Source organism: Indicator indicator, chromosome 31 (assembly GCF_027791375.1).
Source record: "Indicator indicator isolate 239-I01 chromosome 31, UM_Iind_1.1, whole genome shotgun sequence".
NCBI classification, from domain to species: domain Eukaryota; kingdom Metazoa; phylum Chordata; class Aves; order Piciformes; family Indicatoridae; genus Indicator; species Indicator indicator.
Genome location: NC_072040.1, coordinates 7,507,790 through 7,534,979, shown reverse-complemented (window position 1 = coordinate 7,534,979; position 27,190 = coordinate 7,507,790). Strand labels below are relative to the sequence as shown.

The 27,190-nt window shown below is 39.6% G+C and overlaps 1 protein-coding gene across 1 annotated transcript in view; it reads left to right on the top strand.

Annotated features, from left to right (window-relative positions):
• ASXL3 (ASXL transcriptional regulator 3) overlaps window positions 1–27,190 on the top strand; it is a 112,362-nt gene that overhangs the window by 19,590 nt on the left and 65,582 nt on the right. Inside the window, exons 3-4 of the mRNA XM_054394661.1 lie at window positions 3,048–3,130; window positions 10,072–10,074. Coding sequence (XP_054250636.1) covers window positions 3,048–3,130; window positions 10,072–10,074 — 86 coding nt within the window. The remainder of the gene's footprint in view (window positions 1–3,047; window positions 3,131–10,071; window positions 10,075–27,190) is intronic.

The following is a 27,190-nucleotide window of genomic DNA, read 5'->3' as shown; positions in this document are numbered from 1 at the left end:
AAAACAGTCATACTCCCCATGACAGTACTTTGGCATGGTTTAATTTCAGCATTAGTAGTCGCTATCCGTAGAGGTTATGAGGATCTCTGGATGCAGTGGAAGGAAGGAGAAAGACACATTAAAACATGAAGGCTTCCTCCCCTGATGTGCATTACTTTTAGTGACCGAGAAGTCTATGACATAACTATGCTACTGCACTTCAGTATTTTATTTTCCTTACGGCACAGTCAGTAATTCAGTTTGAATTTCTAATATTTTCTTTAAAGTCCTTGAAATGCCAAAGGGATTGTGGGCTCTTAGCAGTGTTACTGGTGAGATACAGAGGCAAGAGAGACTAGTGCAATTAACAATTCAGTGTATTCATTAGCTCACAGACTCTTAAATAATAATCTGATGCTGTTTTCCATAACTAGGAGAAGAAAATGAGATTATCATTAAAATGTTTTTACAAGTAATTATTTTTATTTTCTCACTGTGATAAATGGCTGGGGGATGGGACAACAGCATGGTGGGAGGGGCAGAAAAAAACATCTTTACTAAGGTTCTCTGCTAAATTAATTTTCATTCTGATAAAGAAAACTTAATCAGGTACACAATAACAGGATTTTCAACTTAAGCAGCGTTTGAATTGGAGAATTAATGCTTTTCAGTTGGGGTATGAACAGGTCTTTAAATAACAGGCTTTAACGGGTTTAAAGGGTTAGATGAACAGAATTAAATTCATGGGGTATATGAACTGCAGCCCACGCTACATGTCCGGCATAAAGCAAGTACACACAATGGGCAATTGTTTGCTCCAGCACTTTCAGCCTGTCTAACATACTCTGCGTTTCAGTTTGTCATTATACCCTGAATGTGTTCACTTCATAGTGTGGCATTTGAAATCTGCCTTGTGGGTTTGATTGAACTTTCTGTAGTGGTGTTATGCATCCTGCTTGTTGGCTTCATTATTGTTTGGTGAAGATGATCTTCTGTATCCCTATGTCTGGCCATTGTTTCCACAACCAGTTCAGTGCAGCTTCCTCAGCACAAACTGCTCTCCCTTTTCATTGTCCAGAACAGGGTGACTTCTGATGTTTGCCTAGCTTTATTGTTTCCTTCCCATCATTGTCAAACTCACATGGTAATACTTGGTGCTTTTACTGACTTTACAGCGTAGGATGTGATGTCATAGAGAAGGGGACAGGGCTACCCAAATTTTCTCACTTGCAGGGAGGAGCTGCCCAGGTGTGCTGAGGGGCCTGTACTCAGGAAGAGAAACAGGGAATCCTCCGCAGTGAGTAACCCCACTTTCAAGTGCACACAGTTTCCTTCATAGCCATGTCCAGTACAGTGTAGTTTCCTCTTCTGTCCTTTCCAGTTAACCCTTTGCAATGTTCTCAATTCAGTTCTCTTCTTTTTCCTTTTATTTTGGTTTATTCCTATTTTACCTTGTCCTTTGTCTTCTTTCCAAAGGTTGGAGTTTCCATTTGTGCCTCTGCAGACCATTAATCTTTTCTCACCCTAGTCTTAATCTTTATACGCATTGTCATTTCTCCGATGTGTCACCGTGCTTCTGTCACTAACACATCGTATCGTTTCCCTCCCCTTGCTGTGCAGTGGCCCTTTTCCCAGCCCTGTGCAGTTCCTTCTGTCCTTACTCATTGTCGTGCTCTTTCCTACCCACTCTTCTTTCTCCTTTCAAATCGCCTTTCGGTTTTCCTTTCCTGACGGGTCCCTTTTGAATCTTGCCTATTGATGTGCATAAGATGAGCTCAGTTCAGCTCCCAGACCTTTCTAGTGCAGCCCTCACTTCTGCATTTTCCTTTGCGGGACTGAATGAATAAAGGATACAGAGCTCATTTTTAACAAAGAACCGAAGGATTTGGTAAGCTGTGTTTTGGCTGCAAGTGAGGAGAACAGGCAGTAAATCAGACCTGTAAAATGGCAGGAGAGGACTGAGCTGGTCAGCTTGTAGTGAGGCTTTGGCTTTAGGTGAGCTGCTTGAGTTACAGCCCTGGCTAGCACCCTTCACAGTTCGATGACTTGCATGATACGATGTGGTGGTGTCTCTAGTTCTTAGTGGGCAGGCATCCACACAGCAGTAGCTACTAGAGAGAAGCTCAGGATTGGATGAATTGGGAGACCAAACTGGTTTCTTATTTACCCAGGGGAGACATGCAAGTTCTGACTGAGATATGTTGGCAAGATGCTCTGGGAAGCTTGATTGCTGTGGCCTGTGCTGCACCTTTTACTGCTGATGGAAAGGTTTCATTTTCCAGGGCTGTCAGTCTGGCATTTTACACGAGCAAAAGTGGCTGTTGGTTTAACAGCTTAAAACTGATGGGGACAAGAAGGAAGTGGAAAACCAGAAAAATCTGTACAAAGTGGTTGTATCTGGAAAGAGGAGTGAGTTACTTTGGGCTCAATTGGAAAAGGCAAAGGAGTGGAAAACTGATCTGAACTGGGAAAATGTACTGAATTCTGTCATGTAGCATCTTGTGTGCTGTGACTGTTCTGACTGCTTTATTTTTCATTGGTTTTAGAAACAAGAAGCATTTTAAAATGGAAACCTATCAGTGTCAATTCTCACAGTACATCCTGTTGTACAAATGAAAGGTTTTAGTCAATTTTGTTCCTGAGGTCATGACAAAACCTAAGTGTTCAAATGACCTCAAATAGTTTAGAGTAATAAAAATTGAAAAATAAAAAAAAAGGAAGACTAGCTGCTCTTTCTTTTTGTTCTGTTTTGTTTTGTTTTCCCTCCTGCCTGAAAGGTTCCCTGTTGCTGTGTCATAAAATTAGTTGCATATTTCAACTCTTTTATTTGGAACCTGGTAAGAATTTTTCCCAGGCAGATGCAGCAGACGATTCACAAAAGCAGCAAGTAAATCTTACTCTTGCTGCAGTTTCCTGGATTGTAGCTGGCCTTCCAGCAGACAGAGGACTCCAGTCTCCACAGTACTGTTCTCTGCCTTTCACAAATAGCTGCATAAAAGCTGCATGATCACATCAGATTCACTGGACAGCTGTGTCTTGTCACTTACACGTTTATTGTTTCTTTTCAGGCACTGGAAAAGTACCCCAACTCACCAATGACTGCAAAACAAATACTGGAAGTCATTCAGAAAGAAGGGTTAAAAGAAACAAGGTCAGTGTTTGGATGTTCTGTGTTTTTGCTACCTCTTTGCAAACCATCTAGGAACGGTCTGTAATCTTTGCAAAACATTAAGTGCTGTTTAATGGCTGAATTTATTTCTACTGCCAAAGTGGGAAATGTAGCTGTTGGGTTTTGTTGGTTAATTCGAAGCTTTACAAATGGTTAGTGTCTGGTTTTAACTTTGTAGCTTCCAAAAGGAGTCTGTGGGCCAGCTCAGTCCAGTGGCCTTCAGAAAGATGACATAATCAGCTCAGAAAGCCCAGTGCTGCATCTCATTTTTGCTGAAGGACCAAAGCTCGACAATTATGTTGCCTCTGCAATCATGATCATGGAGAAAAGTGTGACAGGGAGCTTGACCCTCTCCTTCTCTCACTTAGGATTGTGGTCTGGCCCTTAAATCTCTGTTAGGACAGGCTGGTGTTGCCTGTGGTAATGGGGGTTGTACTGGTAAAGAACTGGAAGTGGAAGGAGAGGGGTGGTTGTGCCTGCAGAACTAGTCCTAGGAGAGCATGCTTTATGACAGCCTGCTCCTCATGTATGCCCTAAGCTGCTGGGGGGTAGGTGGGGGATCCAGAGCCTATGGAAATGAACAATTCTCTTCCAATGGCACCTTGTTCAATGGGCATGCAGCTTCTTGTTCTCAAAGGTGACCTGCAGATGAAAACTTGGGCAGGGAGTAAAATAAGGAAAAACTGTTTGGTTGGTGGAGGTCTCCTACAAGATACAGTTTCTTCTTCTCCAAGTGTTATAGTAACGATTTTCTATTCTAATAAATGGTTTTAATGCTTGTTGCTATCAAAGGGAGACATCCATTTTAATGATGTTCTTTTTTTACCATTTTTAATGATGTTCTCTTGTCTCGAATTTTAGAACTCAGCCTTTGTAGAGGAGTAGTGATGCAGTATGTCTGACTTCTGGGTTTATTCACGTGAACCAGAAGTAACCATGGGACGTATTTTTACTGAATTCACAGAACCCTGTGCAGGATCATTTACCCTGCACAAACATGTACTGCTTTGTTGTTAGCCTCATGACACTCTAGCAATAGCTGTAAAATTGCCAAAGAGATGGTGTGCAAGATGGAGTTGAATTTGCCACCTTGTGTAGATACAAAGTGCTTTAGTTCCTGTCAAGAAATTGCTTCAAGTATATTTGGCAATGATGCCAAGGAAACAAGGGGACAAAAATTTTTGAAAGTGAATGTTCAAACGTGTGTTATGCTTCAATAATTTGCATACAGCAGCAACAAAAAAAGCAAGAACACCCAACTTTGAAAATCTGGTTTTATTAAGATACTGTTTCTCACAGCAGTGAATAGATTGCTTTCTTCTTCTTACATCTTGTGATAGGAGACAACTGCTTGGGAGAGGCTCCCATGCCTGATAACAGCATTTCTTTGTAATTTTAAAAATTCTTATTTCTGTGAACAGTAGATGAATAAAATTTTGTGTGCAAAACCTATGGGAGGGAGTGAAGGCAGCGTTTCTGTAATTTAAATATGGAATGTGTGGAAGCCCTTTTTAATTGCTGCAGAGTGAATAATAAGACAAAGATTCTTTTAAAGAGGTTCAAAGCTAGATCTTTCATTTCTTCAAGTTACTAAGAAACTGAAAATTGAAGGGAAATAGGAAGGAAATTCAGATTAATTCTGCTTTTTATTCATGGTATGGTATCTGCATGCATGTGTAATGGTTTGCAGGATGCCATATGTGGTCATGAGTATCTAGATAACTAAGAAGGATAAAATTTGGTGTTCTTTACTCCTTACTTGAGTCATTGTACTATGTCATAGGCCTGGTCATCCTAAACTGATTAATCTAAATATTCTAAATCGTGCATCTGTAAAAACAAAGCTGTGTTGATTTTGTTCTATATAAAGTATTTGGATTCTCATTCAAGTTCTGATTTCATGTAGAAGTTGTGCTTCTGCTATGTTTTAATACTGATTAGGCACAAACCTGAGTGCCTCACTCTTAGTAAGAGCTGATAAGGAGGTGTTTAACTTTATACATGTGTTTCTTGATGGAGCCTCAGTGCGGAAGTAATGCTTTGTTTTCACAGTCCTTGAATTTAGAGTCTCCTGCTTACTTCATCCAGCTGTGCAATTTCAGTACCTTTGGTACGGTGCCTTCGCTGTTACTAAAGATGGTCTTTCCTGGTCTCTGTGCTGCAGCCAGATGAGCAAGGGATGTAAATTTATGATGTGCAGTCACCTGGTGATAAGCAGTAGAATGGCACGAGCATATTTTATTCTGTATTGATTTGTGTATTCAAGTCTGAACTTGTAGCAGCAATATGTTACTACTTTAATATACTTTACTTACTGCTTTATACTGCTTATCATTGTCGGTAGATCCTTGGCAATCCTAAATGTAGTTCTTAAAAAATTCTCCCCTCCACTGTTCCATTTATAGATGAAGAAGATTAATTGGCTTAGTCATTTTTCAAATCTATTGCAGCATTAATTAATCTAAAGCTTTATGCTGTGGTAGTAAATCTGAATGAACAACGTATGATTTTCAGCAATCTCATTGTCATTATGTGTAATCTTTAAAAAGACACTGTCAGGCTGTTCAGCCTTTTCTTCTCTTTGTTTGCAATAAAGACATCCAGTTGCACATTTAGTTTTTATTACTCAGTAAAATACAACAGGAGGAAAATTCTAAAGTTACAAAGCAGATATATGTTAGAAAAGAAAATAAAAGCTTGCTGACATGTCTGCGAGAGGTTATTCATCAACCCAGTTTCCTATATTGTGGGGATTTACAGCTCAATTTTGGTTTTTAAGTATCTTTCCTGTTATGATGGTTGGTTGTAAAATGTTCAGCAGGCTACCTTCTGCTACCTATAAGGAGTGAAGACTTTTAAGGCAAACCTTTTTGGGATGTAGAAAATACATTGTTTTCTACCAGGGGGGTGGAAGGGAGGGAGAAATAATTGTTTCACATTTGTGCTGATGGTGAACAGTGTTAGGCCAAGAGTTGTGGACACCCAAATCTCTTTGCAAAGAAGATAGCTGCTCACTCCAATGCAGTGCTCTGGATTTTCCTTCCTAGAATTCACTGCCATGTTCTTTGGAAAACAATTCCCTGTGCCATTGTAAATTTCTAGACTTACAACCTGCTGGTTAAGTGTGAGATTTTGCTGAATTTACTAGTGTGACATGAACCACCAGTCAGAGTATGATATCCCCCAGCCTCAGTGCTTCTTTTCAGCTGTTCTGGTGTCTCACTGCTTGTTCTCCATCCTGTATTTCTGCTCTGACTTGTTCCTGTTAAGGCCTAGAATTCCCTCTACGGAATTGTATTTGGGTCTTCTGCAGACTTTCTCAAATCCAATTTAGATATGTGTCTGTTAGGAATTGTGTACACTTGGTTGATCCTGCCTTGAACTAGAGCAACGAACGAGCATGTTCCTTGATCTGTATTTTTCTCTGAATTCTTTTGGACCAGCTTGCAGTACGTGGGCCATACATACTGTTTGAGTCCTAGGGGAGAATATCCAGCCGAATTCTGATAAATGTTCGATGCTAATAACCCTAGATTATGTCTTGGCTGTCTCTAGTTCCCTTTCTCCTTTGCTTGGTGAGGCTGGGAAATTGTCTTCTGTGGATAAGATTAAAGCCAGAGATTCTCAATACAAGCTAAATGCCAATAAACTTTCCAAACGGGGACAAGCAGTGTTTAATTTTTTGGAGTGCAACTTTAGCCCACAGCTATGGCTATTTACTTTCTTCCTTCAGTGGGCTTAGGACTGTGAATTCTGGAATGGGATAATTTCATAGTATTTTTGCTGTTCAGCAAAGCTAACTGACCTCTGTATAGTCAAGTAACTGATTGTTCTGTGCAGGTGATTATCAGAAGAGGTTAAAAAAAAAATCCCTTTGTCACATTTTGGTTTCCATTTTCCCGTATGAATCTTAAACTAATTTCTCTTGATGTTTCTTTGTTGATCTTCATTTCAACTATGAAAACCACAGTATCAGTCTTAACACTACCTCCTTTTTTTTCCTTTGCATGTTTTCTCTTTTTCTTTGCAAGATTTATCCATTGATTTATTGTTGTGACAGTAGTCTTTCAGAAGACTAAGAAGGGATACTTGCCACTGGCACTGGCAAAGTGCTGTTTCTTTTGCGCTCAACAGTGTTGATAATATCTATTGTGAATGGTATCATGTATTTTCAGAAAGCAGCAAAGCATGACCTTACTAAATCTCAAGACACTAGATTTCCCTAAGAAATCTTAACTAGTGGGTTAGCTTGAATTAAATCCACTTTGAACTGCTGAGCAGAGTCATCAATGGAACCAAACCTATGATCTTAGCTCTGAGGTGAGATGGTACTCCTGAAAATATTAGCATCACTTCTGAGTCCTTTGATCTCTTTGACATTGTCTCTTTAAGCCTTTGCAGTGCTTCATCCTTGGAGCTATTGACTTAAAAATAAAACCTATTCTGAATGGTGCTGTTTCTGTAAATAGGTTAAGTGAGCTGGCAACTGTCTTCTGTTGTTTATCCTTTTCACGTTTCTTGTTCTATTGTTTATGCATGTAGACAGAAATTTTAACTTCCTTTCTCTTTAAAAGTAATTGCAAGATGTCATTGTGATTCATAATTATTAACAAGCCATGGTTTTTATCTTCCACTTAAAGCAAATGCCCTCCAATAACCAAAGCTCTTAAAAATTTCCTTGAAAGAACCACAGTTTTTGTCTTGAGGCTTTGATTGTTAGCGGAAAAGAACAAACAGTTAAGAAGCTTCTGTGGTTGCATATGTCTCATGGAATTTGGGAGCCTCTTCAGCTGAAGGGGTGCATTGTTTTGTCTTGAAGGTAGTTACTCCCTGCAACAGACTGAAAGGAAGCCTTGACAGGAAGAGGGAGAGAAAGCTATTCTCCCTCTTTTGCCTGGCATTATTAGGTTGATTTTTATGCCTCTACAGATGTGACTTTTGGCTGTAGAACAGTAAAAGAAAAAACTTTCAGTACAACCTGTCTTTTTGCATAAATTCACTTCAGATACCTCTTTGAAAAGCTTTTCTTCTCAGCATTACAAATGGCCTAATTTGGTTGCCAGTTGCGATAGCAGCAATTCACCAGCTGAAAATCTCAGGCTTACTCTTCCTTGCCTAGGAATTCCCTTTATTGTTGTACCACAGTGCTGCCTGACCTGCTCAAAGCTGATGGGTTTCCTACATTATTGCATTCCAGTGCTGAAACTATAACTCACATAATCATGCTCCTGTCACCTCTGTGATAATTATTTTAGCTTTTGGTAGCAGTGTAGCCCTAAAACAACTTTGGAATTAACTCAAGCCTAAGAGTGGTGTTGTGATTACTCTGCCTTTAGATTCAAGCGAGGCTGCTTATGTCTGTACAACAGTAATCCTGTCTCTGGAAAACTAGTTTTGGGTGTGAATGAAATGGATGTAAAGTAATAAAACCTCAAATGTTTTCATTTGCAAATTTGGCAATTGCAAAGACAATAGAATTGTTATTTATTAGTGATGGTGCTTCTTCCATTATACCTGTATTTCAATATAGGACATTTACCTACCCTGACTGTATTTTCTTTGCCTAGGTCACCATTATCTTCATTTCTGCTCCATATTTCAGGTTTTAGAAATTACATTTGTTTGTTTGTATGTTTGTTTGAATGCTGCCCCTTTTCCTTTCTCAGGAGTCTCTGTCTAGGGACTTCAATAAATTGTCCAGTAAAAAATCAGTCTCCATTTCAGCTTTTTCTTTTAATGTTAATGCCATATTAAAGATAGTCCTTTTTAAATACAAGAAGAAACCCAACAACTTAAATGTAATGAATAATGGAGGGCAGTGCAGGTGCTGATGATCTTAGAGGACTAATTAGTTATTCTATGGAGTGAGGACAGCACTTCCTGTTATAGAATACTTTATTTTGAAGCAGGAGGTGAACATCAGCTGTGTCTAGTGTACATTTGTCAACAAATTCAGTATGTCTCATCTGCAGTGTAATATTTCTTTATCAATATATTTTGATGGCTAATGTCAGAGTATATGTTATGTGTGGTCCTAAAGTATATTGTGTGATAACTCTTTCCATATTTCTCCTGGAAAGTGCCACTTCTCTTACAGCAATATTTCAATGAGGATGCTACAGAGCTTTTTTCTTAAATATTTCTGTATCTCAAAGAGTAATTCTGCATTAAATTTTGCATCTTTCTTTCAGAAAGAGGAATTAAATAAGGATATCTAAGAGATCTAAACATGATCAAAGCAGTCAGATACTCACAGAAGTTACATTAGGAAAATCTCACCACATCTTTAATCCATCCTCCCAGCAATGCAAGTTTTTGATTTCTTTGTTTGGGGTGGGTTTTTTGTTGGCTTATTTTGGTGGTTGGGTTTTCTCATTTGTATGTTTAGTGTGTTACCTATAGCGTAGTGCTTTAAGCCTGGTTTCTTTGTGTAATTGACTAAAGAGACCTTCCACAGTCTACAAAGTGTTTTTCTGTTCTTTCATCCAAAGTCTGCCTGCAGTTCTGTAAACTGAACCATGACTCTGTGGGAGGTAGTTAGTTACAGATGTTCTTCAATTTTACTACCTTTATCAGCCTGCATTGCCAGCATGTTTTGAAGAGGAGCAAGGACGTAGAAGAGCTTTCTAGTAATAGTTGGCCATTGTTGTCCAGAACCCAAACATCCAAAAATATGTTTGGAAAACTGAGATTTGACAGAGTGTGTTCTGAAATGAAGATCTGGTGGATGCTAAGATAAAGTACATGGGTGATACACACACACGTATTTTGAAATAGAAGTCAGAAAAGAACTGCAAGAGAGCTTAATGTCAGTGTATGCTTGTTAGGGGCAAAATGTGAGAAGAGTTGCTGAGTACCCAACAACCTTGTTCAGCTCTCTTGTGCTCAGCAAAGGCAGCAATAATCCACTGTGTTTCCTTCAGGAAGTATTTGTGCAAATGCGATTCAACACCATAAGCCTGTCAGGAGCAGCCATATATATCAAACCTTCAAACACAGAATGATATGGAGGCTTTAGCTAGGAGGAGTCACCTTTTGAATGAACACTCTGGTAAAATATTCTTAGGAAAAGAATTTAATCTGTTGAAGACTTAAAACCTGCAGTGAAAATTGAAGTCTGGCTGGGAACTTGAATACGTGCCTGGTGTAACGGATTTATGAGCTTTTGTTGCAACATCTGAGTAACCCAAGAAGCTGCTTTTTCTTGCAGGTGTAAAATGAATTATTCTGGGTTTCACCTTGCTAGTTACTGATAGAGATTTATTTGTTGGGGATGGATTTTGGTTTTTTGGCGTTTCTGTTTTGTTCTCTGTATTTCTCTTTTGCATTGGAAAGTTAGTATTTAAGCCTCTTATTTATTACTGCTTTGAATTTCATTTATCCCAGAGCTCACTTTTGTTTTTATTTCTAAGCACTCTGTCTTAAGGGACATGCACAACATCCCACAAAATGGTATAATCTTTTTTAATGCTATTTCTAGTATTCCATAGCAACTGGGGGAAAAAAAAAAACCAAAAAACCAAAAAAAAACAAAACCCAGAGCTTAGGCTGAACACTACAACACAGTCAATTCATTACAGATTTTCCACTTAGTATTCAGTAAATTGTCAAGTCCTTATTTTCATCATTAGCATATTTTTCACAGAGCAGAAGCATAGCCATTTCTGGCAGAGTGAATTAAATGTGTTTTACTTGAATGTGAGAGAAGAGAACATTGTCAGGCTTTCTATGAAAGCACCGTTTTCTAGTAATAATTTATTTTCTGGAACAGTTTGCTGTGGATGTGTTTGTTTCTATAAAAATCTGGGGATGTGTTGCAGTCTACCTGTAATTAAGCCATTTCTTAACTGAAGGGGAAAAATAGGGATATAATTAATTTATCTATTTTTTTTTTCTTCTTGTTGCATGAGCTGAAGGATTTACTATTTCTCATAGAGTCACGCACTGGCATGTTTAATTTAAAATTTTTAAGTATGTTTTCGTAGACCCAAGACTGAAAAAAGGGCCTCAGAATTGCACTGTCCTAGAACTATGAATAAGATGAGGTAGAAAATTTGCTACATATGTGAATTTCTTTTCTGTCTTAAGGCTAGCTAGTAGCGATTCCAGTTTATTTATTTTCAGTCTTCTAGGTAGTCATTTTAATTACTGTGAAATTAAATTACATGCACGCTCTTCATTTCAAAACAGAATTTGAAAAGGGCCTAAATATCTTTTGCTTGCTTGCATACTGTCATGTGAAGGAAAAATGTTTTATGCAAGAACTGATTTTTCTTGCAATGGTATAGAAGGCTCTCATCTTCTGCTTGTAATCCCAATAAACACTGCATTTGCCAGAGAGGCTGGTTTATGATGGCTGTATGCTAGAACCAGTAATTGGCTGCCTGGCAAATATTTACAGTATCAACAGAACCAAAATGTATATCTGAAGTATAAATAAGAGGACTTAAACACTGTATGTGTTTATGTGCCTGACTGTGTGAATACACCTACAGACACAAATCCACCTTTGTACAGATACACATGCACTTATATGGATATAAAGTTGTACATCACTAAATCATACTCAAAAGCATTCTTTGCTCTCTTATTGCAGTAGGAAAAACTACAGAAAAGAGCTCAAAAGATTCCTAAGTTCAACAGCTAAAAGATGAAATATTGATTTTTATTTTTTTTTCCCCTGTGTTTCTTACGGGTTTCATTTTATTTGTAGTAAGAGAAAAGAAAGATGGGATCCTAGTGACTCTTTTGTTGGAAGGTAATACTTACTAGAGAAAAAACAAGTATAGGTAGCTGAGTCACCCTCTTCAGCATCTTACAACATCCATAGCTACTGCCCTTATCTTTTATATGTTTCAATAAGCTTGGTGAAGCTTGGTGAAGCTATGCTTATCTGCCATCAGGAGTCTATCAAAGTACACCTTTCTGTACCTTTTTTCCCCTGAAGGTTTCATTTGCATGCTTTTCTATTTAATTTAAAAGTAAAACAAGTGCAGGATCTGGACAATTATTATTTGTTCTTGCAGATGACCCTTGTTACTTGGTATTGTTTCCTTTCCTTTTACTGTGTTACCAGTACACCTGGAGGTTTTGGTTTATAGGCTACTTAGTACTTTAGGTAGCCATTATCAAAGATGGAATAATTGTGCCAAGAATAACATGTGGCCTACAATCATCACAAAGGGAAAAAAAAACCCTGTGATCCGTAAAGGATAGCAAGGAACTTCTTGGAAGAGATTTTTGTGAATACATGGCAAGCAGAAAGTTGTTGGTTTGATTTGATTTTTTTTTTTTTTAAAGGCTGCTAGCTTTCAGTCAGGGAATCTTCTCTTGGCCAAGGAAAATTAGGCAGTTTCCTAACTGTCTGTCCCCATCAGCAAAACCAATAGCACTAAACCAAACCCAACCCCTCCCCTTTCCCTGTTTGCAGGAGTAGCTGAAGGTTATTCATGTAAACAATTGCATCAGAACAGCATTCAGTCAGATGTACTGAAGTGTGTAAACTAAAGCAACAGTGATACAGGATTATTTGTGCCCAGGCTTACAACCCAGGCATTCATAACATGATTGGTACTGTCAAATGGTTTAACATGATATTATATATACAATTTAATTCTTTATTAAAAATATTTAGACACAGTGATTGGGATGACAAAACAATTTCTGGTTGAGGCTGAATTTTGTTCGTGAGAATAATGTGCTTGTGCCACACTATGTTATGTTTCCTTGGCTCTTTCTTTCTGTGTGTGTGTCTCAGTTCCTGTCTTCAAAGGGACTTTATTAATGACTTCAGCAGATCAAGCTGCCTTTCCGCTGGAATGATGAGCCCATCAAGAATGGCCACTCTCAAACTTTTCTGTTGGTTGTCAAGGCTTTGTTTTTACAAATGATTTGCTGGTTACTATTGTTATCATTTTGAAGTGTTGTCTGTGACATTTTGAAATTAGGTTGACTTTTAGTTATAAGCTGAGTAGAAACTTAACTCTCAATTCCAGACTTAATGAGCTGCCGTAAGTCAAAAAAGAGTAAGGAGATCTGCTAACAGTATGAACTGCAACAGCTGGATTAAGTTAAAACACAAAAATAAAAGTATCTGCTTGGTCCTTTGAGGGAAAGAAAGAACCTTTTGCTATGCTGTTTTGCCAAGTTAAACTCCCTCATGTACAACAAGCATTACTTAAACATTTCAAATCCACCCAAATATTTTAATTTGACCCCATATGATAAATCATGTTGCTGTATTTTTAAAGGTACAGGATGTACTCTGAGCTCCCATTCTGTATTTATTTTCAGGCTTTCCTTACAGGCAAGCGCTCCTAGCAAAAATATTTTAAGGACATAATGACACTTGTTAGTCAGTGAAGTTGTAATAGTTAAATTTATTTTAATGTAAAGTGTGAAAGTATCATCTTGCTTACACAAGTATTTTTGTAGGAGCAAATAGTACTAGAAAGGAGTAATTTGCTTTTAAATCTAATCTTTATTTATTTATGATTACTCCCAGCTTCCTTATTCTTTGTGTCAGTTTGATTTTTCTGCCTGTATTGGTCGTTGAATAAAACATTATCAAGTGCTGAATTGCTCTTCAAATACAAGAATATTGAAAAATATGCTTTTGTAAGGGCAAGAATGTTTCTTTCCATTCATTTTCACTCCCATGATACAATAGATTGTAGAAATATTTTTATTTTGTAAATTCAGTATAAACTGAACATGTAGAAATAAGTCATTCATGTATAGTCATGAGTGAGGAGTATGATACATTTTCTTTGTTTTGAATAGAAAGGAGCAAAAGAGAGGAAGAAAAGAGGCAAGAAAAGATAAAAGGAGAGAAAATGGAGAGTGAGAAAAGAGGAAGGAAAGGAGAAGGAAAAGGGAGAGAGAAAAGGAAAGGATGAAAGGGAGACAATACAGGGACAGAAAAGATGAAAGTGTGAGAAGTAGCAGATAAGTAGAAAGGAAAGAACAGAAAGAACATGAAAGAAGGAGATGAGAAGGGAGGGAGGGAGAGAAGATAAAAAGGAAGAGAGAAAAAGGAAAAAGAAAAATTAGTTAAGGGCACAGACTGAAAAGGAGAGGAAGAAAAGGATAAGAGAAACAGCAGAGGAGAAAAATTACAAGAGAATGAAAAGAAAAAGAAAGAGGAAAAGGAGACAAAGGAAAATGAGGGAGAAGACAGAATAAGAAAGTAAACGACTCCAAGCAAGTCCACTGTGGTTGGGGAGGCTGTAACTGAATGCTGTTAGCAGCAAAGTTAAAATGTTTAACTTGCTGGAAGAGCTTGTATGTGGTAACCAAGACCCTGGAAATTACTTTCCAACAAGTAAAAACTGTAAAATCCTTATATTAAAATAACTCTGGTTTGGTGGCTTCAGCGTTGCCATTCAGTCCACAGATGCATTCTTTCCAGGTGAAAATTTCCACAGAAATTGTAATAACCATTAAAACCCTCCATACTGATTTGGGGGGAAATTGATTACTTGGGCAGATGGATGTGGTGGCTGAAATGGCTGAACATAAACTCCAACAGGCCAGCTTGTTGGCATGTGCCAATTTGTAAGAATTAATAAAGTTAATTAAAAAACTGAATTAGGGTCACTCCACCTTGGTAAGATTTTTGCTAGTGAGAGTAAACGAAAAAAAAAGAAATCACTTCTGAGTTCAGTGTAGTAACTTGTTGTCCATTCTATTAGGGAGAAATTTTATTTAATAAAAGTAACCTCATATTGTAGTCTGGTAGCTCAACTCTGAGTAACATATTCAAGATTTAAAGATTTCTGAAATGAATAAAGAAGTCCATAATTCTCATGAAATGTAAAGAACAATTTTGCACTGTACAACAGTTAATGAACTTCACTCAGCAATGCTTATTTCCTTTAGATAGTTAAATATTGCCACACTTTTAGCCTTTTCTCTGAGATATACTTAGCTTTTAAAATTTAATAGATCTTAACAGCATGTTGTGTTTTGCCTCTTGTGTTTTCTTGTTGCTTGGGAAGGTAGAAGGATGTGTCTGTACATAAACACCTCTTCTAATTGTATAAATGTAGTTGCAATTGTTTTGACTGGTGGTGCTGGAACACTGCATTGAAATCAGGTGAGAGCAGAGACGTGGCATGTGGTTTGAGTGGCAGAATGTGTGGGGCTCCTTCAAGCTTGGTGATTCAGCAGGGTGCTACCTCCACCTCTCCTCTCCTGTGCCTTCTTGTGCTAGAGGCGACGACTCAAGGGGTTACAGCTCCAGCCGGCCAGCAGCATCTGGCATGTGGGCTAGTGGCTGAGGGAGCACATTGCCTTACTGACAAAAGGTGAAATGCAGCCCTTGCTCTGAGGAGTCTGAAATGGGAACCACTTGCGTGAGTCTGAGGCCATCCTTCTCCAGTTACTGTAAGCCAATATTGCAGCTGAAAGAACGACCCTGCTCGCTCCAAGGCGCTTCTCCTGTTCTGGGCTGCCCATCTCTGGGTGCTGGCACAAGCATTCACATGGCTCTTGGGGGAAATCATCAAGAGTTAAAGAAAACAAAAATTAAAAAAAAAAAGGGAGAGGAATGGGGCGGGGGGTAGAACATGTCATGGAGGCAGGCATATGTGCTCTGCCTTAGGAGGAAGCCACTCAGGATGCTGCTTTGAGTGGCAGAGCTGGCTGGAAGGGGCATGAGCCAAGTGTTGGTGCAGCCCATTGGTGAAAGCAGAAGTTACTCCACTGCCTTATAGCCCGGTACCCAGATGCACTCACTGCCATAACTGCAGGACACTGTCTTGCCACTGCCATGTCTGCAGTAACAAAAGCCTGGATCATCTGGATGATGAGAAAGGCTGGAGATTTTTCTAGTCAGTCAGGGTGTGGCTGGAGGCTGTGGCTGCATCAGGATTATGCTCCTGGTATAGCATAATAAACTTGGAGTCTACTCAGCCTTCTGAACTAGATTTAGCCCCCAGTAGTTTTCTGACAACACTGTTCTGCCTTCTTTTTGCTTTTTCAATGTGCAACAGAGTTAATGAAGCTACTGTCGGGTTCTGGATGGCGCAGCTCAGAAGTCGTGTTCTTTGGCAGTATATTTTGTCATTCTGTTGCAGATCTCCAGCAGATGCAGGTAATCAGAGACCTAGCAGCAGCAATGATATTCCAGGCTTCTTCAGCCTCAGGGAAAATATTCTGTGAGCTCCTGCTTCTGGGGACTTCTGTGGCTTGCTGCTGCAGGTCAGGACCGGCCTATGGAGGCATTTTCCTTATCTGCTTTATCAGTTTTTTCTGATTGTGGACTACCTCGTTATTACCTCTTCAGCTGACCATTTATCAGTGTTAAGCACCTATTTGATGAATGCTTGAGGAGAGGATGTGTATCTGGTGGGCAAGGGTGCAGCTCCCAAAGCCCAGGAGAAGAGAAGATTTGGGGAGCTCCCATTGCAATCCACAATTCACTAATGGGAGGGAGTAGAGAAAACAACGCCAGGCTTTTCTTGAAGGTTGCACAGTGACAGCATGAGGAGCAAAGAATGAGAGGCAACAGACAGAAACTGGAACATGGAAAATTCTGATTTGATACTAAGAAAAATGTTTTCCCAGTGAGAGCAGTTAAGTACAGGAGGAGGTTGTCCAGGGAGGCCATGAAGTCTCCACTCTTGAAGATTGCACAAAACTTGACTGGCCCAGATCCAAGTGGCCCTGCTTTTGAGAAGGAGGTTAAACTAGATGACTTCTATAGGTTCCTTCCAATGTAAATCAGGGTACAGTTATGCAAGTGTGTAAAGCCTGGTGGAGCTGAATGTTCTTAAAAATAGCTGTAACCTTTTGGGGGGGGGGGGGGGAATTTGGGGTGTATTTTTTATTTTACATTTGACTAACCAGTTATGTCTCAATAACACACACAAGATAGTCTTAAAGCCCTGCAGAGGAAATTGTGGAGACTGGCCAATTAAAAAGCCAAATTAAACAAGAGAACTTGGGATAACTTCATAGAGGTCCCTTGTGTAGGGTGATTAAGTTTTAGAGGCCAAAAGGCATTCGGTGATTACTGACTGTGTCTTGTTCAGCACAGTCACTTCACTTTCCACCTAAACTTTTTTTCTGAGGAGTAAGCTTCCCCCAACTTGAAGCCAAGAATATTTGGAAGGTTGGGGTGGTTTTTCTTTTTTTTTCATTTTGTACATTGCACATTTTGTGGCAATGTTTTTCTTGGGTTTAGTACATTTTTGATTGTAGCGCAGTCATTACTTCATTTTTCTAAACATATATATTTTAAAACCCACTAGGGCCTGTGAAATCTGATACTAAAATAAGACATCATATGTATCAAACCCATGGTTTCTTTAAGAAAGCAGTTTTTCAACCTCTCCTCCAGAATTTCTTTCATGTGGCAGGAATCCACTTTTTCCCCCCCTTTCTTTATAATGCTGTCCTTCATGGTGATCGTTGGTATTAGAGTAGAAAATGGTTTTTAATGAAATCAGTTAAAACTATTAAAGGGAAATACGTTATTGAAAGAAAAAGAAAATATGTACGTTCTTGAATAGGAAGTAGCAATCAGAGAGAACTATTATTTGGCCAGTATAAAATTTGCTACACAAAGAAATCAAATAGATTCTTTCAAGTGATGTTGAATGAGGAGGGTGTTGTCAGTCCAGAGGACGCTTTAGCTGTCATGACCATCTCTGAGGCACGCTCAATTCTTCTTCTTTTTGGGATAATTTTCTTTCTGAAACGTTTTTCTTTTAGGATGATTTCAAAAGGTACTCTTTAATCCTTGCCTGTGTCTTTCAGAAACATGTTCAAAATGGCCTTTTTCTTTTTTTTTCATAACCATTACTTTTTTTCTTATATTATTTGTATTGCATCTAACAAAGTGGTGAGGATTCAAAGGACAGAGGTGCGTTTATTATATATCCTTTCTTTGAGATTTTTCTTCATAAAAAAGAAAAACTTGGGTTCTCCCCAGGTGTTAAGAGAACACAGAAAAGTGTAAACATGCTCTATAAAATTTGTGTTCTCATTTCCTCTCTGGTAGAGGAATGCTTGTTGCCGTATGTGAATATCATTTACAGAGGTGTCACGGTGTTTCAAGCATACTTTTCCCAATGTTCAGGATACTGAGGGAGACTCCTCAGCAGCATGGCTGACAAAGGGCAAGGGTGATCAGCAGAAATAATGGGGAGGGATATTTAAATTTCAGGAAAGCAAGTTTGTATCATTCTGTCTGCAGTGTGTAATGTGGCATTGGTATATTTGTGTGCCTTTTGTCTTTTCTTCTCAAATTTACCTGATGTCCTGATAGCCATACATTGTAAGTCTAGAGAAAATTTGTATCGCCATAAGAATTTTTTCCTTCAACAAAATTCTTTGATGAAAAAAATAATCAGGGGGACATCTGTGGATTCTCTGTAAAATTCTGTTCAGTTACATTTCACACAGGCTCTGAAATTTTTGTGTGTAATACTGTAGAGAAAATGGTTTGAAAGTAGCAAAGAAAAAACCTCACTGGCTTAAAAAGCACTAAGATTTGTGATGAACTTTTGTTCCTGTGGCTTTTCATTTTATTGTTTTAGACGAGTTGTAATAAAGCTCTGGTTTCACCACAGATGAGCTCCATTTGTGGTTTGTTTGGTTTTTTTTTCTCCTCCCCTGAAACATTACTGTGGCTATTGTCACCAAGTTTGACACCATCAGAAGTCTTCCCAGGCTGCCAGCTCCAGGAGATATAATACACTTTGCTCTAGATATCAAAAAAATTCGTTGTCAGTGTTGTAGGCTACCAGAGCTTCATACGCCCTGGCCTCAGACCACAGAGTGCTCTGAAGGTAAGCGTGGGAATGCTGAGCTTGACTGCAATGACTATCAAAAGCTGATGTACAGAGCAGAGGGCAGGTCTGATGTTTTCAGTAGTCTTTATCTCTGAGGGAAAAAAGGAAGATCAGATACGCTGTAGTGCTGCAATACAGCTAAGAGATGAAAAAACCCTAAGCCTGTGTCATTAGTGGCAAAAGTCAGCCAAACTTTTAGCTACTGAGAGGGAATTAGAATTGAAATTTATGGGTATTCACGCATGGAGCTTTGCTTTATCAAGAAACTTAAGTTTCATCTCAGATTGTGTGGTTGGTTAGTCACTCGTGACTGGCTGTGGGCGAATGCAACCAGTCTGGAAACTCTTAAAGAAACAGAACAACCTTTTCTTGCCAGCATGCCCCTGTCCTTTTGTCATGTTCCCCTTCAGCTGGCAGTTTCATTCACTTGTCCGCCTCGATTCTTACATGAGGACATAGGGCTAAAGGTTTATTACCTTTGTGCTGTACTGTGGGTGCTAAAGTCACGTAACTGCTGCACATGTTGGCTGTATGTAGAGGTACAAAGGCCAAAGGGAGGTCGGTTCATGTAGAAGGATCTTGGAAATGGTAGAAATAGGTCTTAAAAGCAGTGGCATAAACTCCAAGATTTGTTTCTGTACATCCTTTCACAGAAGTCTTGGATAATCTCTGTGTGTCTCTCAGGCTGGGTGCTAAGCACTCCTCCAAGCAGAAACATCGTTGTTTAGTGTTTCAGAGGCAGCCTGGTAAAACACAGAGGAGACCTCTTAGTTCTGTGAAAGTAGCTTCACTTCTGATTCCTTCCCTGATGCCAGGTTTGGTGAATTCAAAATGTAAAACTAGATGAGATGAGTTTGTAAATGAGATCTTCTGTAAGGAATGTAGAAAGTGCCCTATTGTGATACTTGGCTTGAACTGAGTGTCCACACTGAATTTCTCTCCAGTGTTTGAAGAACAATGAAAAGCTTCAGTTTCCTGGTGATATATCAGACAGTTCAGTCCAGTGCAATTCCAGCTGCCTGTGGCTCCCTCACAAGCTATAAAGACCAAGGTTCAAGTTTGCAGTCATCTGCTTTTAAGATACTTGAGATTCTCTCCTTTGGTTGCCTTCAGTGAAAGCTGGTGTGGAAGTTCTGTTGGGTTGTGAGACAGGTGAAAGGAAGCTCTAATGGGTATTTTAGGTTTCAGCATGTCTGTAGTGGGCCATGTTTTTCCCATCATAGTAATAATATTCTTGGCTTTTCACCTGGTTTAGGAAAACAAGAAGTCTCTGTGAGGGCTGAGTAGAAAGCAATGTCAGTAGTACATATAATGGGGCTTTTCCCCTGTTGTCTTCTGGAATGTTTACTGTCTGTGAGACTTGTGTCAGATCTTGTTTGATAGCTCTGAGCTTTCTGCCTTGCTTTGCTCACAAACAGTAGCCAAGATTGTGATCTTCCAAGGCTGAAATTCAGGTGTCACATGTGAAGCGTGGCCCACAGGTGTAAAAATTTTCTTTAGGACACTGCCCAAATGAGAGCAAAACCAATGTTAATTTTGGCTAACGTGGGTAAAATTGATTAAAAATAAGCTCAAACCCAATATGTTTATTTTAAGAAATGTTTAATCCTTTAAAATGCGTTTCAAGATCCATTTTGGAGAGCTTGTATTAGAAATAAGTACAGTTTATTCAAACTATATAGATAGTGTTCTATCTGTATGCACTTCAGTTCTTCATAGAATGGTTTGGGTTGGAAGGGACCTCCAAAGGTCATCTAGTCCAAGCTGCCTGCAGTGAGCAGGGACATGCTCCACTAGATCAGGTTGCTCAAAGCCTTGTTGAGCCTGCCCTTGGAAATCTCCAGGGATGGGACATCAACTACCTCCCTGGACAACCTGTTCCAGTGTTCCACCACCCTCATGGTAAAGAACTTGTTCCTAATATCCACTCAAAATCTCCTCTAATTTCAAACCATTGTCCCCCATCCTATCACTGCAGGCTGTTTAAACAGTTCCTCTGTAGGTCCCCTTCAGGTACTGGAAGGCTACTATGAGGTCTTCCTGTGGGGCCTTCTTCAGGCTGAACAACTGCAGCTCCCTCAACCTTCCTACAGGAAGGCTGGAGATGAACTTTTCATAAGGGTGTCTAGTGATAGGACAAGGGAGAATTGTTTGAAGCTGAGGGAGAATAGGGTTAGACTGGATCTTGGGAAGAAGTTCTTCAGCACGAGGGTGATTGCCTCTGGAATAGATTGCCAAGAGAGGTTGTGGATGTCTCCTTCCTGGAGGTGTTCAAGGCCAGGTTGGATGAGACCTTGAGCAGCTGTCTAGTTGAGAGACATTCTTGCCCACAGTGAGGAAGTTGGAATAAATGACCTCTAAGGTCCCTTCCAGTCTAAGCCTTTCTATGATTCTATTTCCTTCAGCATTAAAAAGCCAATATTTTAATCAAATTCCAGTTTCTTTCCAAAACTGATTTAACAGAAATAAGTACACTTGTAAGGATTTCATAAATAAGATGTCATTACTCTTTGAGCATCAGAAAATATGACTTAGATGCATTTTTCTAAGTTAAGTTAGATAATTGCTGGAGGCATTTATAGTCTCCTGTTTAGCAAAAAGTAGTATTACATTAAGGCTCCAGTTATTTGCTGATTGGGGCATTTTAATCATTCCAAGCAATTAAAGAATTAACCTTGCAATTGGAAAAGAAATGGGAAACATTTCAGAAGCAAGATTTAAATTGATTGTTCAAATCAAGTTTTCTGTTTGATGATTTTAATTGATTTAGTTTGGGTGAACGTGTTTAGTCCATGATTTCTGCTGCTTATTGAGAGAAGGATGACTGAATGAAAGTTTAGCTGGACATGCAGTCTGTATTTAACACTGGATGAGAAAGCAGATCTACTGCTTCCTTACAGATCTTACTGTGGTCTTCCTGTGTGTACTGAGTGTGTGTTGCCAAGTTTTGGTAGCAGGGGGGCTACAGGGGTGACTTCTGTGAGAAGCTGCTAGAAGCTTCCCCTATGTCCAATAGAGCCAATGCCAGCCAGCTCCAGGATGGACCTGCTGCTGGCCAAGGCTGACTCCATCAGTGGTAGTGGTAGCACCTCTGGGATAACAAGAAGGGGAAAAAGTTACAGTGCAAACAATTGCAGCTGGAGAGAGGAGTTCAATATGTGAGAGAAACAACCCTGTAAACACCCATGGTCAGTAAAGAAGGAAGGGGAGGAGGTGCTCCACACATTGGAACAGAGATTCCCCAGCAACCCATGGTGAAGACCATGGTGAGGCAGGCTGTGCCCATGGAGGTCCATAATGGAGCAAATATGCACCTGCAGCCCATGAAGGACCCTGTGCCCAAAGCACATTGATGAGCTTGAAGAAGACTTACCCCACTGAGAGTCTGTGCTGGAGCAGGCTCCTGACAGGACCTGTGAGCCTGTGGAGTCAGAGGAACATCCTGGAGTAGGTTTACTGCCTGGACTTGTGACCCTGTGGAGGACCCACACTGAAGCAGGGGAAGGGTGTCAGGGTTCCTGCTCCTGGCAGTGAGGAGGTAGAGAAATTCTGGAGTGAAATTAAGCCCAGGAAGAAGGGAGGGGTGAGGAGAAGGTGTTTTTAAGATTTGGTTTTATTTCTCGTTGTCCTACTTTGATATGATTGCCAGTAAATAAAACTAATTTCCCCAAGTTGATTCTGTTTTGCCCATGATGGTAATTGGTGAGTGATCTCTCCTTGCCCTTATCTTCACTCATGAGCTTTTTGTTATGTTTTCTCTCCCTTGTCCAGCTGAGGAGGGCAGTGACAGAGTGGCTTTGGTGGGCACCTGGCAATCAGCCAGGATCAACCCACCATGCTACATAGGCATCATCTACAAAATGACCAGGGAAGACAGTGGAGACCCAGCGTCCTGTGATTTGATTTGTTCAGACTAACTTGACCCTTTTATTGCTGTAAAATTTGTAAATGGTTGGCAGGAAATCTTGCCCTCACCGGCAATGTTTTCAGCCATTGTCTGCACTCTCTGCTGCTCTCTGTGCCAAGGGAAGGATCCTGTGCCTGTACCATTTCAATACAGTGAAATGTCTGTGAGGTTTTTCAGTCGTCTGTTTACTGGACCTCTGCTGGTTCTTCCCCCTAAGCCTGGACTGGAAGAGCTTGCTGCCAGCTCTGCCAAGCATGGCTTGGGGAGAGTGGTTTTAGAGCAGTCAGAGACTGCTTGGGTCTCCTCTTGGTACAGAGGCCAGCTATGTTCTTGTCTTGGCATTGCTGCACCATTGCTCCAGGTGCTTTTGTATGTCACTCCCAAGTTAGTCATGGCCACAGTCTTGGAAGACAAGCTCAGACATTTTGCTGGCACGTGATAGCAAGACCATGGGCATGTGGCTCCTGGAAGATGGTAGGAAGGTGTCTTTGACTTCATCACACTGGGCATTGCTCTCTGAAACGCTTGAAGCAAGCAAGACATCTATCTAGTCATCACTTCTTCAGCAGTTTGGGCTGCTGTCTGTGTTGGGAGAAGTACATTTGGAGTATGTGGTTAACTGTAGGCATGGACAAAATTTTGATTTGGAGACAAAGAATCCTAGGATACAGTACTGGATGGACACACAGGAGGTTGTTCAGTAGAAAGGCTCAGAATGGGACAGGTTCCAGTATGTGTACCAGCCAGGACTGGTGTATGGTTGATCTTTTGATGAAGGTCATTTTACAAACTTCCCTGCTCTCTTCTGGTGTTGATTAAAACATCAACAGCCACATTCACACATTTATACTTCCTGTGAACTTTCTTTTTCCTCCCCCAGTGGCCATGAAGAACATTTATCTCCTTTGACTTTAGCCTTTTACATTTTTCTGGAAAATTACAACTGTGCCTTCTTTTCTTTCTGTTTTCTGGACCACACAAATGTGTTTTCAACAGCCCTCATGAGGTTTTTTTTTTTCTTCATTTATTTTCTTTATCACTCTTATGTACTTCAAAACTGATGTAACTTTACATGCATTATAAACCTACTTTATTCTGCCTGACTTCATATCATGTCTACAAATTAATTCTGAAGCCTTTTTGGTTTTATTTTGTTTCCAGCAGCGAGTAGAATTGTTGCTCCCTTGTGACTATTAATGGATCTTTATAAAACGAGCAGATATTTCAAACAAATAAATACTGATCACATTTACAATAGCAAAGTGCTCCTCTTACAGCTGCTGTCTTTCCATCTGGGAATGTGGCAGGAACCCTTGTGAGCTCTGGGAGGGGACTGCACTGCAATGCTGCCTGCTGTGGGACCTGAGGTGTCTTGTTTGCATAGTGTCAGGAAACTTGCACTGTCTGCCACACTGTGGTGTCTGGACAGGTTGGATTTACTCAATTTATTTTCCATATTTAAAACACTTTTTTTGCCAAGATCATCGCATTTTTCTCTTGGCAAGCAGTCCAGCAAAAAGCGGTAGAATTAAAAGTAGAACTATAAAAGTTTTCAGGGTTTTTTTGACCAAACTCTGTTCTTGAGAAGTTTATGATATAAAACTAAGTCGTGTTTTTACTGGTGTTTTTACAGGTTTTTGTAAGGTTTTGGGGAGGGTGGCAGGGCAGAAAGAAACTGAAATCTGTACTTTGCCCTGTATGTTTTTGCAGAGCTTTGTGTGTATAGTTTAAGTAGCACTGGCTGCAGGACCAGTAGAGGGAGCCCAGAATCACAAAATGTTGGAGATCTTTTTGACTGGGGGAGTTGGGGTGGGAAGCCTTGGTAAAGTAGAGGAATTTTGTGCTTGTGTTTGGGAAGGATGTGCTGAATACAGCTATTGAAACATTGAAATGCCTGATGCCTTTTAAATGATCAAATTGTATTAACGACTTTTATTGAAAGGCTAATCAGTATTTATTTTTTTCCCCTCTTTCCTATGTTGCTGGTTGTTGTAACTTCACATCACCTTTCCAGAAAGTAAGTAACTTTTCATGTTTTAAATCCATTTGGAAGTGTGGGGGTGTATGTAGAGATGTATATCTGTATAAAATAAACATAGGGGCAGAAAATGATCATTCTTTTAAGACATACTTCTACAGAGGCTGACTCCCATGCATGACTGACTTTTAGATACCACAGTGGTTCAAAGCAAAAGATGATAAATGGTATGAAAGTTCTGCATCTGAAGGTTATAAGTGGTAAACGTATTTCTTTGTGTAGACTGTGGCAATAAAACTTGCAGCATATCAGTTTAAAATGTCTTATGGCTCTAAAAATTCAAAGATATCAAGTTACAAAGTAGAGCATTATTGCATCCAATTTGATTTAACTGAATCAAAGTTGAACTGCTTTAGAGTGTTTCAAGAACTTAGGTCAAACTGCCGTTTTTGACATTCATAGATACTCAAATATTTATTTGGCAGCCCTTGGCTGCTATATTAATAGATGCCAGCAGCTCTGAGCAGAGCAAATATATCCTCAGGCTGTAGGAAAATGTAGGAAGCGTGTAATGAGTAGTATGGATCCCTCAGAAACTGCTCTGTGATTCAGACCTCAGCCAGCATCATGGGGTCTTGGGTTGCTGGCTTTTCTAACCACATAGCCATGTGCTGTGATAGCAGCATGTTATGCAAGTGTGGCCAGCATCCCTTGGGAGTAATGCTTGGGAACTGCAAGACAGTGTTTGAAGGATGCCTGTACTGACAGAGAATGGGCAAGTCACTGCTTTGCATGGGGTTGAGGACACCATGGATTTCAGTTTGAGCTGCTAGCTCTGCTTATTATGTCAGTGTCCAAACTATTATTTCTGTTGCAACTTAAGTGTGTGTGGTTTGTTTTATGCTCATTATAAACACACCCAAGTCCAGTTTTCAAGAAGGGTGATATGGCCCTTTGGTTGCATGCCAAATTATTTAGGAATTGCAGCTATCTGTATGAAACAAGCATTACAGTAGTTGAAGTACTTCTTGGCTCAGTGGCTGTTACGGATTTCTTTCTTAAGTCAGCGAGTAGTTTCTATTGTCCACTTGCCAGTTGGCTACCCTTTGAAGATTAAGATATCTGCTGTGAGCACAGTAGTGGTCATGAGATTGCCAAATCCTCTCTTTTGGGTTCATTCATCTTGTATAATTTTAACTGGTTAATGATATCTAAAAATAAGTGTGGAATCCAGAATATCTGTGCTGGAACAGGAGAAGGATGCGAATCGAGCATTTACGTGCTCAGTTTTGTTTCTTGTTGATATATTGAGTTTGTCTCCCGTTGCAGAGTCAGCAAGTTCTTTCTGTCTTGCAGAGCAAGTCATAATCTGTGATAATGTTTCAGTAGAAAGATCCAAGACTGTGAGAGTTGAAATTGCCTCATGTTCTGTATGTTAACATATGGAAGAAATTACACAACTAGAGCTGCTCTATTAAACCCTTTGTGTCTTTCCTTGTCAAACACTAATAAAATAAGGAAAATGTGTAAAGAGAAGTATCCTGCATATTGCAAAAGTGGTTTAAGTAATCGTTAAACTCAATGAAATCTCTTAATGTTTTCTGTGCTACTGCTAGCAGGATCGTTATCTATCTAGCATGTTTGGTTTTGTATTCTGTTATAGTCCTATATCAAAACCAGATGTGGAATTGGTTTTATTTGCAGGGGAAAAGAGAAACAATGAAAACTTGTCAGAATGTTCATATTGGATGATGATATCTGGAAGACTCATAAAAGGGAGATCTGTTAAATGTCAGAAGTGTTTATCAACAAGCAGCATTTTTACCTGTCCTTTGTGAGATTTTTTTTGATGTAGTAATATGATACATTAGGTGCCCAAGAGTAAATAAATTACATTGGACAGGACTTCCTGCCCTGAGGACACTTTATAGTTTAATTTTTACTGGAAGAGCAATTACCACACTATCCATCTTGCCATTAAATTAATAAATGTACAGTAAGGATGAATTTGGTTGAAACAGAGGGACGGAAATCAGCAGTAAGCATCTCCAGATGAAAGATGGCAGTTTCAGTCCAGTTTTATTTACAAGAAAATCAATCAAGCCATTTTCAACAGAGATCGAGCGTTGTGTTCTACTACTACATAATAAAGACCAGTGGTTTCTGATGGACTTTTGAAGCCCTGTTCCTGGTTTATAGTTGAGTGTATAATTAATCCTGCAATACTTAGCAACACACTTAATTTAATGCACAGGCATTGTTCCACTTAACCAAGTGGAATATATTTACGTGGCTAAAGATAAGCGTGCGTGCAGGCTGGGGACCCCAGGGAAGAAGCACAGTTTCAGATTCAATCT